The sequence below is a fragment of the Topomyia yanbarensis genome, chromosome 3, assembly GCF_030247195.1.
Source record: "Topomyia yanbarensis strain Yona2022 chromosome 3, ASM3024719v1, whole genome shotgun sequence".
NCBI lineage: Eukaryota > Metazoa > Arthropoda > Insecta > Diptera > Culicidae > Topomyia > Topomyia yanbarensis.
In genome coordinates, this window is record NC_080672.1 from 87,798,104 (window position 1) to 87,810,157 (window position 12,054).

General features: G+C 44.3%; 1 protein-coding gene across 2 annotated transcripts in view; it reads left to right on the forward strand.

Moving 5' to 3' along the window:
- LOC131689135 (mediator of RNA polymerase II transcription subunit 1) overlaps positions 1–6,210 on the forward strand; it is a 214,342-nt gene extending 208,132 nt beyond the window's left edge. Inside the window, exons 4-10 of one of the 2 annotated variants that reach the window (XM_058973997.1) lie at positions 1,257–2,660; positions 2,736–3,909; positions 3,974–4,102; positions 4,166–4,376; positions 4,438–4,524; positions 4,586–4,732; positions 4,792–6,210. In XM_058973997.1, coding sequence (XP_058829980.1) covers positions 1,257–2,660; positions 2,736–3,909; positions 3,974–4,102; positions 4,166–4,376; positions 4,438–4,524; positions 4,586–4,732; positions 4,792–4,940 — 3,301 coding nt within the window. In that variant the 3' untranslated portion in view covers positions 4,941–6,210. Of the gene's footprint in view, positions 1–1,256; positions 3,910–3,973; positions 4,103–4,165; positions 4,377–4,437; positions 4,525–4,585; positions 4,733–4,791 lie in introns of both variants that reach the window. The other variant, XM_058973996.1, reaches the window with a different exon arrangement.
- The last annotated feature ends 5,844 nt before the right edge of the window (positions 6,211–12,054 follow it).

A 12,054-nucleotide genomic window follows, 5' to 3' on the forward strand; every position in this document is an offset into this window, starting at 1 on the left:
AGGGCTCTGCAATTAAAGCGACGCCACACATAGTTTCTGTCGTAGACTGCCGCAACAGTTGCTGTTTGGTGTCACAGTGATTCAGATTTATCTGGGTTACCGTTGGCAGTCGCCCTCTTGTAGGCAGAGTATTTAAACGATGGAGGATTCCTTCCTCTGGAGTGCAAAGCATGCACTTCGGCCTCTACGTGCAGTCTCCGGATCTTTGCAAGATAACACTTGAAGCATTATTAACTCATGAAGCAGCTCTCAATGGACATCTTGATAATCCAACCATAGCTTTGCTTACCTGCCTTGTCAGAAGCGGTTATCGGTAGGCGAATCATCACTGTCTGTATTCCTCTGTACCCCTTCTTTAACCGGATCATCGCTTATGTTCCACTGTTGCTTCAGTGCACCTCTCAGTTCGTCTACTGTCGTGATTTCATCCAGATCGTTGCACACAATCACTATCCCTCGGGTTTAAGGCTTCAACTTCTGCCTGCCCATTGATTTGGTAATAATCTCCTGCAAGGTCGAGCTGTTAATCGTGGGATCCTCCATCAACTCGAAGAGACTCCGGATCCTCTCTAACAAGAAGGAGCAGCGCTGCATAAGTCGTCGCGTCCTTGGCTTTAACGAGCACGGCGGTGCCCTCGGATGAGCCGGAGGTTTTCCTTTTCTCTTCTGATCCACTTTTCGCTCCTTTTGCTGTTTCCCATATTTCTCCTTCCGACCTAAAACGGTACTCCAGCTGTATTCTTGTTTGGTGACGGCCTTTCCTACGGTAACGACAACATCCTCGAGCGTCTGCCTCTTGGGTCCTGGTCTTCCGTCTTCTGACGAGGTTCTTGTCCTCTTTAGAGTTGCGGTTGGCGCGTTCTCCACTCCAATCTGCTTCTCCTTCCTCTACTTCGGGGGGGCTATAAAGATGTAGCATTAGCCGACGCCAATGCTCGCTCAGCTACATCAGCCCTCCGGGTTGCCGTGTCATATTCCTTATCGGCTGACATTAGCACCTTTTGAATATTGAGAACCATCTCCTTGATGTCCTTATAAACATTATTTTTTGCATCTACAAACTTGTGGAGCACCTCCACCAAGTACTTTGCTATTACTACTTTCGGCTTGTCATTATTGACAATATCAATATCCTATACTGTTTGAAGTCAATCAACACTGACAACGCATACAATTTTTCAGCAATCCTCAATCATTTTCATTAATAATTTTCCTCAAACATTCAAATAATAATACTATAAAAATTCTCGTTCCAGCTACGACGACATTCCCGATCTACCGAAAAGTCACCCTCCACCCGTACCTCGCAAGGTCTACCGGCAGGATCTGGTTCTGAAAGCGCTTGATCAGAACCTATCACCCGAGGCCGTCTTCAAGAAACCACCCGTCTTTCCGTCATCCCAGCCAACCCGTTCCAATTCGCTGGTGGCCGAGCACACTAGTTCCGGAAAGGCGGCAAATGGCGGCGAAGAAACACGCCGTCGATCGTTCGACATTCATGAAATTAACAAACCACCCACTCGGGTAACTCTGGTCGGATCCAACTGGCGCAAAGATGAAAAATCCGAGCGCAGCGTCCGCGATAAAATTGCCATGTTCTCCAATGGGTCCGGTGGCAGTGGCGGCGGCGGTGGTGGAGGAGGAGGCTCAGAGAATGAAGGTTCTCCGGTGCTACGGAAGTTTAGCAAAGATTTCACCAAGAGTTCGGAGAATTTGCTTGGTGTTGGCGATGGAGGGTATTCCAGGAAAGGCGTTGATCCAATTGAGGCCTATGCTACGCTGAGAAAGAAAGCCCATAGCGTTGAGAATTTGGATGAAGTAGATAGCATTCAGAATGGCAGCGAGTTCAAACCCTTGGATAACGGAGGGTACAAGACCAAGTTCAGTCTGGAAACTTCGAAACCGGTGGTTTTAGGTAAAGCATACAGCGTGGAAAATTTAAACCCTTCCAATGGAGTCAAAACAATGAGTGATGATAACAAATTGGACAGCGGAGGACTGTTTGGGAATGCTAAGCTTCTTTCTAGAACAACTAGCTTCTCTGGGTATTCTAACGGAAACAGTCTAGCTTCGATCAATAACAACGTTGAAGAAAGGAGAAAGTCATCTATTACGAACCTACTCGAACAGAGAAAGAAATCGATGTCGAAGCTGCGAGGTTTGGTTATTCCTGAGAAAGTACCCGAAACAGAGGTTCTACCAGATTCCAAGATCATCGGTCTTCCGATCATCAAAAGCAAAGATTCCGAAAAGATTTTATCCTCCAATGTACTTAGCAGAACCCCGGACAACGCATATGCTAGAAAAACTGCGACGCTGCCAACGCCCTCCAAGTCCAATGGCAGTCCGTTCACTCCGATGGTGACACCCAAGCCATCCGCCGACATTGGTGGTACTTACAAGAGTATTTTCCGTAACCTCAACGGTTCCTCGGTTAAATCTGAACCGAAAGCTGAAATTGACGAAGATATTTTCCGTAGACCTATCGGCCTGGTACCTCCCGCAAAACCCCCACGAACCTCCCTAGCCTATCCTCCTCCGAAGGGTCTGGACCAGCGTAGTCAGACTACAGAAGACGAAAGCGACGACAGTGATTCGGTGCTGAGCTCCCGTGTTTCTTCGCCACCAGTTTCCCCAGTGGCTCCATCACCGCCGGAAAAGTATGTCCTTACTCGAACGCTTAGTTCCGAAACGAACACTTCGATAGCGAGTTCTAACTCAACGTTAACTTCCAGCTCCGGATCGCAGGCCAGTTGCAGTTCGGTTGGCAGCACTCCGGCGATCGACATGAGCCGTCGCATCTCCAAATCTTCGTCGAGCGAAATGAGCATGAATCGGAAAAATGTTCTGGCATCGGCCAAGAGCCGGAGCGGTCGGGGAGATCTGAAGATCGAGGATGCTGCCAATGGAAAGTCCAAGCGGTATGAGGATGGTGATAGTACGGATGGATATGAGGAAGAAGAAAGACGGAAGTCAAAGTCAAAACCGAGGGGATCGATTAGTAATGGAAAGAATGCGGCCAATGGATTGGAGGAGAAGGAACTGACACACTACAAGGTGGTGGACACGGTAGACAGTATTGTAGATAAGGTAATAAAGGTCGCTTCCTATGTCGAGGTCGTTTCGGACATTGAGGAAAACGCCAGCGTTGATACGGAAGTGGTTATTCCTATGCAGAAACCGATTGAGCCCGTTAAGGAAAAGATCAGTTTTAGTGCTTCGAAGAGCATTTCGGTTGAGAGCGGAACAGCGAAGGCAATGTCCGATCTGGCGAAATGGGTTCGACATGAAGCAGCGAAGACCATCGTGAATAAGGAAACTGATCTTCCCGCTCGTTCTGAGACGAAAAAGTATGCTCGAGCGATTTCCGATCAAGCTCCTAAAGTCAGAGAGGAGATCAAGCCATCTCCAGTCAAACGAGAGCTGCGATCTTCGGTGGACTCTAAGAAATTAAACCTGGCAGAAATTCGAAAGTCTTTCGAGGCCAAATCTAACAACAGCACTGTGGTTCCCTCGCCCGTCAAAACAATTTCAAAGGAGCATTCGACTCCCGTTGGGAAGACTGTCACCAATCAGCACGATCGCTTCTCGTCTTGGGATTCACTGGCATCTTCCTCGTCGGGAGTATCCTCACTGCAGGCCAACAGTTTGCTAGGTAATGCCGTTGCCAACTGCACCGGTTCATCGCAAACTCTACAAAGCACTCCTTCGGATTACGGCAGCTTTTCGTCACTGGGCAGCAGTCACAGCCTGATCACCCCACAGGATCTACAGCTCATTATCGAAGAAGCTGATCCTCCGCTGGCTGCACCGGAGGCGTTTGTCATCGTTCTTCAACGGGAGACTCCGGAATCTAGCATCGGAATCACGCTAGCTGGAGGGTCGGATTACGAAGCGAAAGAGATTACGGTGCGGAATTATATTTGCTAGTATGTTAGTGGATGTTTTTATAGAAATCTATTTATCATTGCAGATTCATAAGATCTTGAACAACTCCCCTGCGGAGAAAGACGGCCGGCTACGGCGCGGTGATCGGATCCTTTCCATCAACGGACTGAGCATGCGTGGGCTGACTCATCGTGAGTCGTTGAGTGTACTTAAGGTGAGTTTGATGGTTACACTTTCAACAAAATGAACAATACTATAACGTTGATCATGATTACAGACACCCCGTCCCGAGGTGGTTATGGTGATAACCCGTTCCAAATCGCTGGTCGTCGACAATAGCATTTTGGGCAAGACCAAGAGGCCGTCGCTAGGTTCGCTGAGTTCGTTAGCCGAAAAGAACGAAATTTCCGACTACGAGCGAAAGATGAAAATCCAACACAAAGCTTCGCGTTCGCTGGATCTTGATCTGGACATCGTTTCCAACGAAGGTAAGCTACCATTCGAGCAAAATGTACTTTAATATGATTAATGGTTATGTTTAATTTCTAGCTGAAAGTGTCTTCGATGGAACTGCCTCTGAGGATGGTCTGCTTTCCGCCGATGAGTCCAAATGTTCCTCGATCACTCCCGCCAGTGGTGAGTTGGCTTCGTTTTCTTTTAGTTACTGTATACGACTCCTGAAATGAAATATTTCCAGATAAAATCGTCGCATCGAACACATCGAGCGTGGGCAACCGTGTGGTGGACATCGTAAAAGACGGTGCCGGCTTGGGCTTTTCCATCGAAGGAGGTTTCGATTCACCCACCGGAAACAAACCGCTGCTGATCAAAAAAATCTTCATGGGTAACTTTCATTTCAACCGACGAAATTCGGCTCAAAAGTACTAATCGATTTATTCCCAGGTGGTGCGGCTGAAAAATCCGGCTTGCTCAAGGCCGGCGATGAAATTGTTGCCATTAACGAGTTCTCGATCGAGCGCATGACCCGGATACAGGTCTGGAACATGATGAAAAAGCTACCGAACGGCGGTGTCCGAATCACGCTCAAGTGAATGACTGAACGAGCACCGGATCGAATTGGGATTGGGGGGGAAAACGGGGAAAGCGAGAGCGCCGATCGTACTTCTTACGCGATAGAAAGGTTTTCCTATAAATAATTGCTAGTATTGATAAGGCAGAAGGCAATCCGCTTACGAAGGCGGTTTGCTCAGCAGCAATAATAATCAAATTATTATCTCTATTCTTATACAACCCACTTTTTTAAACGAATTCTAGTGCGCTAAGAAAATTGTTGATTGTATATTTTTTTTATATATTCGTGTTTCGAAATTGTATACAAAAAAAGAAGGCAATTTATTTATCTTTTGGTAAAACAAGTGTAGTCGAATGTTAATAACAAACCTAATCGAAATGAAATCTAAAACTGTTTTAGACTGATCTGTGAAATTAGCAACTACGACTCGGTCGAAAATTTGCGGTTAAATACGAAGCAAAGCAAAAAAAGATATATTTAAACAATCTGGGTAACGCATCTGTGAAAGAAACAAACAAACAAAATCAACAATCATTATAGATATAGTTTTAGTCAAGTTAAATGAAAAATATTACTTTTGTATGGCAAGCGTTGCGTAGCATCCTCCGACTCGAGGCGATAGGCCTCTGTTAGATCTTCAGTTTCTGGTGCATTGTTTCAACCCACCATAATCAGTGATTATCTCGTTCAAAATCTCATCCTAATCCTAATCAGTGCGACATTGTTTTATCCGAAAACTTAAGCCATCTACGAGTCCTTATGAGCATATTAGCGAGTAGTATTCGTACCTACCGCCTCAAAAAAAAAGTGTTGTCCCCCTAACTTCTACAGATTAGGACAGAGTTCTATAGAGACGGCCTTCTTCTCGAGTAGTCTATGCAATCATGCAAGTATTCCCGCGGATTTCTAACAGCAGATGTTTTGTTTTTCTAAAAGAAAACACTAACACAATCAAACATACTAATCCTAATATATTTCTAATATATGGCAGCAAAATAAAAAGAAACTTGCTGTAACAAAAAATCCGACAGCAAAAAAAAAAAAAAAAGAATTGAAATAAAAATCTTGCCTTACTAGAGAATTGCTTAACAGCAGACCAATCAATACTTTATATCGTTTTGTACGTAACGTAAAAACTCATTTGCTTAAAGCGCAACACACACTACGCTGGTCTTGCTTCGTGTTTCTAATCCCGGTATGTTTTAATTATTATTTTATTATTCTTGTAGATATTTATGAACCGCAGATAATTGGTTTAAATAAAATGATGAAAAAACTTTCCAATGTGACTTGTTGATAAAATTCATTTCCTGATAAAGTATAAGTGGGCTTACAGTAGCCATCTTTGAAACACTCCCAGTTTTTGACCATGCACACAACGTGGCAATTTCTGTATGGTATTGGGAAAGCTAGCTGTGGGTCGAGAATTAGTGCTTTTCCTCTACGAGGACAATCTGGGCGGCAAAATTCAGACTGTTTAATTTATTGAGCCCTTCAGTTCCCTTGGGCCATTTAGTACCACTGCCTTGATGAGCTTGCGACTTGTTCGCGAACTACTCGGTCTAGTCCTCGACGACAAGATACTCCAACGAAGAGTTCTCTGGCGAGAGAAGTTCGGAAGCGAGCCAACCAGCCATGTGCCGAAGTCAATTCGGCGATTCCGGTGGATTAGGGTGTCCGGTTTGCTGAAGCCCCGGCGCGATTGGTGGTGTCTCGTCGCGGTCTACTCAGTCTAGTTCCCGTCGATGAATATAACTGTATACTGACGGAGAGTTCCCCGGCGAATGTAGTTCTCCCGATACCGATTCTTCTTTGGTTTCAGTACCAAAACGTCTTGAGCCCTATGGCTCCGCGTCCGGTGCCATTTAGCACCGCGACTTCTTTAAGCCCTTTAGTTCCCTTCTTGTGCCATTTAGCACTACTTTCTTGATGAGCCATTTAGCTCCCCGACTTGTTCGCGAACTTCAAAGTCTAAGTCCTCGACGATGGTCCTGTCCTACTCCAACGGAGAGCTCCCCGGCAAGATAAGTTCTCCCGAAACCGATTCTTCTTTGGTTTGCGCTATATTTCTACCGAAATAACTGGTGGGGTGCCGTGGTTGGTCTGGCGATTTCGGATGGAGCGTAGCTTCCGGTTCGCTGGCGTTACGACGACCCATGCTCGGTGCTCTGTTGCAGTCTACTCGTCCTCGGCGGTGTATCTACCTTATTCCTGCGAAGTGGTCCCTGGCGGTTATAGCTCTCCTGAAACTGTTACCCGATGTTCATCACGCCGCTTTACATTGTTTGTCATTCTGTAGGCTACATTATCCGGGTTGATGCCCGGTCCTCCCGTTTTATGCAGCTTCAAACCTCGGACATTCGAAGACCACATGCTCCGGTGTCTTCTCGACGTTCTCACACTCCGGGTACAATGCTAACGTAGCGTATCCGAACCGATGAAGATACTTTTTGAAACAGCCGTGGCCCGACAGGAGCTGTTTCAGGTAGAAGGTCATCTCTCCGTGCTTTCGATTGACACACGTCGAAAGGTTTGGGATGAGCTGGTAGATGCACTTTCTTTTCTCCGTATTGTCCCATTCCTGCTGCCATGTCACTATCGAATTGATATCCTCCGCCAGGGTGGTGCAGATGGGGATCATCTCGCGAATAACGCATACTGCCTCCGAAGATATTATTCAGTACGCAATCGTACGACCCCGAGCTGGAGCGTCCTGTTCAGCTTTTCGAGGTTCCGCTTGGTTTTCAGCCCCGCACCCTGGGTTGGAACCCCATTTTGCAGTATCGATGACGAAACACTAGATAACAGACCGACTTTTCGCAGGTGTAATCAACGTGGTTTTTTTGAGCTCAACCGGTCTTCGATTATCACTCCCAATTGCTTCAGTGCACGCTTCGATGCAATCACGTGCCCTTCGACGGTGATCTGTATCCGCTGAACCGTTTTGCAGTTGCGGATCAACAACACATCCGTCTTGTGGTGAGTTGTTTGTAGCTTGACCCCGTTCATCCAACTATTGTTTCCGTCACTGACACCTCCACTTCTCCAAGTGTCTCACTCAGCACCGTTAATGACACGTCGTTCGCGAAATGCACGATTTTTACTTTCCAGGCAGCCACAGTGTTAAGACCCCATCGTACATCCCGTTCCAAAGAGTTGGACCGAGAGTGGAGACCTGAGGAACGCCCGCTGCGACTCGCTTTGACTTGTGCCCTTCGTCCGTCTCGTGCAGCAGTACTCCACTCTGGAAGTAGCTCTTTAGGATCTGGCTCATTGTTCTGTGCAGCGCTGCGAAATTGGCCTATACGAGGCTGGATGGCCCAGTACTTCCCTGACTTTGACAGCAACACCAGCTTCTGTACGGTTCCACATTTCGGGGAAATTTCCATCATCTAAACACTTCTGCAGTAGCATCCTGAACATGTCCGAATGTTTGATTTTAATCGCATCGATGCTTCTTTGAGCTCGTCGTTAGTCTCTTGCCACTCGGCTGTGTTTGCTACTTCTTCTTCGCCGTACGGTTTCTGTGACCAGGTAGTTGGATCGGGAAGAGATCCTCAACGATTATCTTTAGCTTACTCGGGCATGTTTCAGGGGCTCTCATCTTCATCATGACGACTCAGTACGCGTTACCCAGGGACTGTCGTCTACTTCTCAGCACAGCTACCGTGCAGAGCCCATCCACCGATAGGCCTCCATTTACCGATCAATTTGATGGCGAAATTGTTTTGACTCCAATATTGCACGGAATTTAGAAATTATAAATTAAGTGAAATATGGAAATAGTACGTAGAACATCAATTTAATATACACTTTCATTATTCGTCTTTTCATATTTTTCCAAATAATTATATTTGAATGCTGTATTAAATCTGTTGCCATTTTACCGCATTTTTCTCTTAACTCAAAGCCAACTGTTAATAAAACTGTGTAAGGACTATATTTCTAAGTGAATTATACACAAACCGAATGAACAAAGTCTGCAACACATGTTTGGACCTAATTTGTCGGTAAAAAAATAATAAACCTAAAATTTTCGGCAAATGGATATCTATTACTTGTAGTGATCGGTGAATGGTACACTAGAATTGTTGGGCTTTTCGGCTATTTTGCACTGTCTGCCAATTCATTTTCAAACTTGCGTATTTTTTCTTGATAGTTGATTAAATATTCTACCTAGTTGAAAACGAAGATCGAATTGAAATGCCTTTTAACGTTGTTTTTTAAAGAGCGTTGGAAGTAGAAATCGCTGTTAATTGATCGGTAGATGGGTCTTGCACGGTACTTGCCGCAAACTGGCTTGATAAGCCTTTGAAAGCATCCCCAGCTTCTCGAAACGTCGCTTGCGCTCCTCTCTCACTCTCCGATGTTGCTCTCTGAACCCGCCTTCTGGATCTTGTTTTCGTGGCATTAGGCGTGTTTCGAAATTCAACATTGCTCAACAATTGGTCATCGATGACCAAATTGTTGAGTTAAACATGGCCGCCGCGTTTTTTTTTTCGGTGAGCAAAAGAGAAAGTTTTGCTCTGTTGTGATACAAAACTTCGGATGCAACATTGCACGTTGAAGAGCTGCGACACCCATTCCCCTCTCGCTGCTGAGCGGCAAAGAGAAACTAAAATAAGCTGGTACCAGTGATGCCACATTTTATATCATTTACCGGGAATAAAAAAATCGCACTACTTTTTCAGAAAATTTGTACTGAAATTTACAGCAATAAGTTAATGCAAACGTTTTGCTAGTTAAATAATATTTGGTTAATTTGGGTGTTTTATACATCAACCTTTCCAATCTCGCTTTATTTTTCCGTCAATAATAAATGAAAAACACTGAGTTCTTAGTGCAAAAATCATTTGTTCTATTGTTAAGGTTTCAATAATAAGTTCATTCGCCAGGAAATCATTTGTTTGGAGTAGTCAAATTACAAAATATATTTGTATTACACACCAAAGAAAAACAGTTTCCGTAAATTTATATATCCTATATACACTTTCTCAATATTACTAGGTATTAGAAATGTCAAATAAAACTATTGTTTTACCATTTTATATCCAAAAATATGTACCATGCTGTAGTTTCCTTAGACATCATTTTAATCTGTACCTATACAATTATATACCTATTATATGTACCTATACAACCTATACGTCAACGAAATAAGCAGATTGGAAGCTACACCATTAATTTTGTTCTACCGACTCTCACTTTTCCGCAACTTTTTACCAAGTTTTATGCAGCCGAGCTAACCAAGATCTCAGTACAAGTGACGTTTGTTTAGCTGAAACTCGGAAAATATATTACTGAAAATCAGTAAATTGAAGCCACGTTGCTGAACTATCAATTGAAAAAATTAACTGACCGTTCAGCTGCGCGGAAAACACCGAACTGAAGATGAGATATTCAAATTTTGAATCTTCAAAAGCGCGAACAATTTTGAAGAAACTACTTACTACCGAATCAAACTTAAATTATAAATGCTAATAACTGTTTTGGTTTCATCTCAATTAATGCCTGAATCATTGAGACGAGTAGTAGTAGACCCAACACGAAAAACACTCAAATAGCTATATAATAAGCTGTAGGAAGGTAAAAAAATGCATTTATAGTCCATAAAGGTAGAGTATTCTGATTGCAATTGAAAAGCGAGATAGTGAACTTGTTCTTTGTTTATTATTTTCAGAGCGCGCAACTAGTGTTGAGGATAAGCAATTTATTAACTAAAATGTACATAAGATGCGCATAAGTTGCCCAGGCCGAAAATAGGAAAAAACGACAGGCGCAAGTCCAATCAGTTTCTAAACTGCTCACTCGACTGACACGGAGAAGTGAAACTTATTCACCAGCAATTCAATACTAGCGCATGCCAAATAACTGGTGTATTGGTATGTGTACTTTAAAAGTCTCTTTCCTCTCGATGCAGTTTGTTGACCAAATCATCGGCCCTCACCGTACGATGGATTGTTGAGCTGTCTGATGTGATGATCTCTCTCTCGCGCAACATAATCAAGCTTTGTTTATGTTGCACACTGGTGTCACAGCGCGTCGCTTTACTCTCCCGCAACAAAAAGTCATCAACATACCGATGAGTTGCTGGTGGATTTTAGAACGTGCCTATTGTAACGTCACAAGCCGTCACAATCCTTCTTGTTAGATCAGCCGCATCAACGTACTTGATTCCGCTGTTCGCCAAAGTGGCTCAATAAAGAGGTTTTTGTTTAAAACTTTCGTCTTCCACTTTAGCGTGTCATTGGTCTTTCTCCGTACTACAGCAGGGTTTCATTGCTCGATGCGGTAGCGAATCGCCTGATGGTCACTATGGGGATGCTTCTCGCACACTCTCCAGTCCACGTTCGCCGTCAGCCAAGGACTACAGAATGTGGCGGAATTTCTCTCGGTACAGATGTCCGTTTCGTTAACCAATAAGTTCCCAGTTTTGCACGATACCAGGAGCCATTTAGCTCCCAGTTTCGCCGCGATCTACTCGTTGTAGTCCTTGGCGGCAGAGGAAGGACTAAAACGAGGAAATATTATCATAACTTTTGCAAATGAAACTTTGAGATTTCCCCACCGCTACTAAATCACTGAACATGTTTGACAGCGCTTTTACCTGTTGTCAGTCAGATTAACCTGTAAAGATCTTCTAGTTTTATGCCGTTTTTGCTTGAAGCTGGAACTAACTCAGTTTCGAACCTAACTGCTGTCAGAACGTTTGTTTGAAGCCAATGTTGCTTCAGAATCTTCATCGCGACGAAGCACGGTGAATATGAATCACCTGCATTCGTCCAACATCGTTCTTCGCTGTTATATTCAACTTGCTGTTGATATTCATCCACGAATGAATCCGACTGCCAATCCGTGTTTACCCGAATGCCTTATCCATACGTTCTTGCCTTGCTACTCATCGAACGACCGAATGAACTGCACGAGGAAGCTATGCAGCGAATGACGAATAAACGAATCAGCAAACCATTCCTCACCATAGCGATGATCGCTTACAACTATTGGCGAAGATGACTTCAATTTTATCTTCGCAGAATGATGGCTCGCGAAGAAATATATTTTTATTCTGATGCGTTGTACTTTTCGGAACAAGCCAATGCGCTACTGGTTCTTCAGTACAAAACTATGGGTTA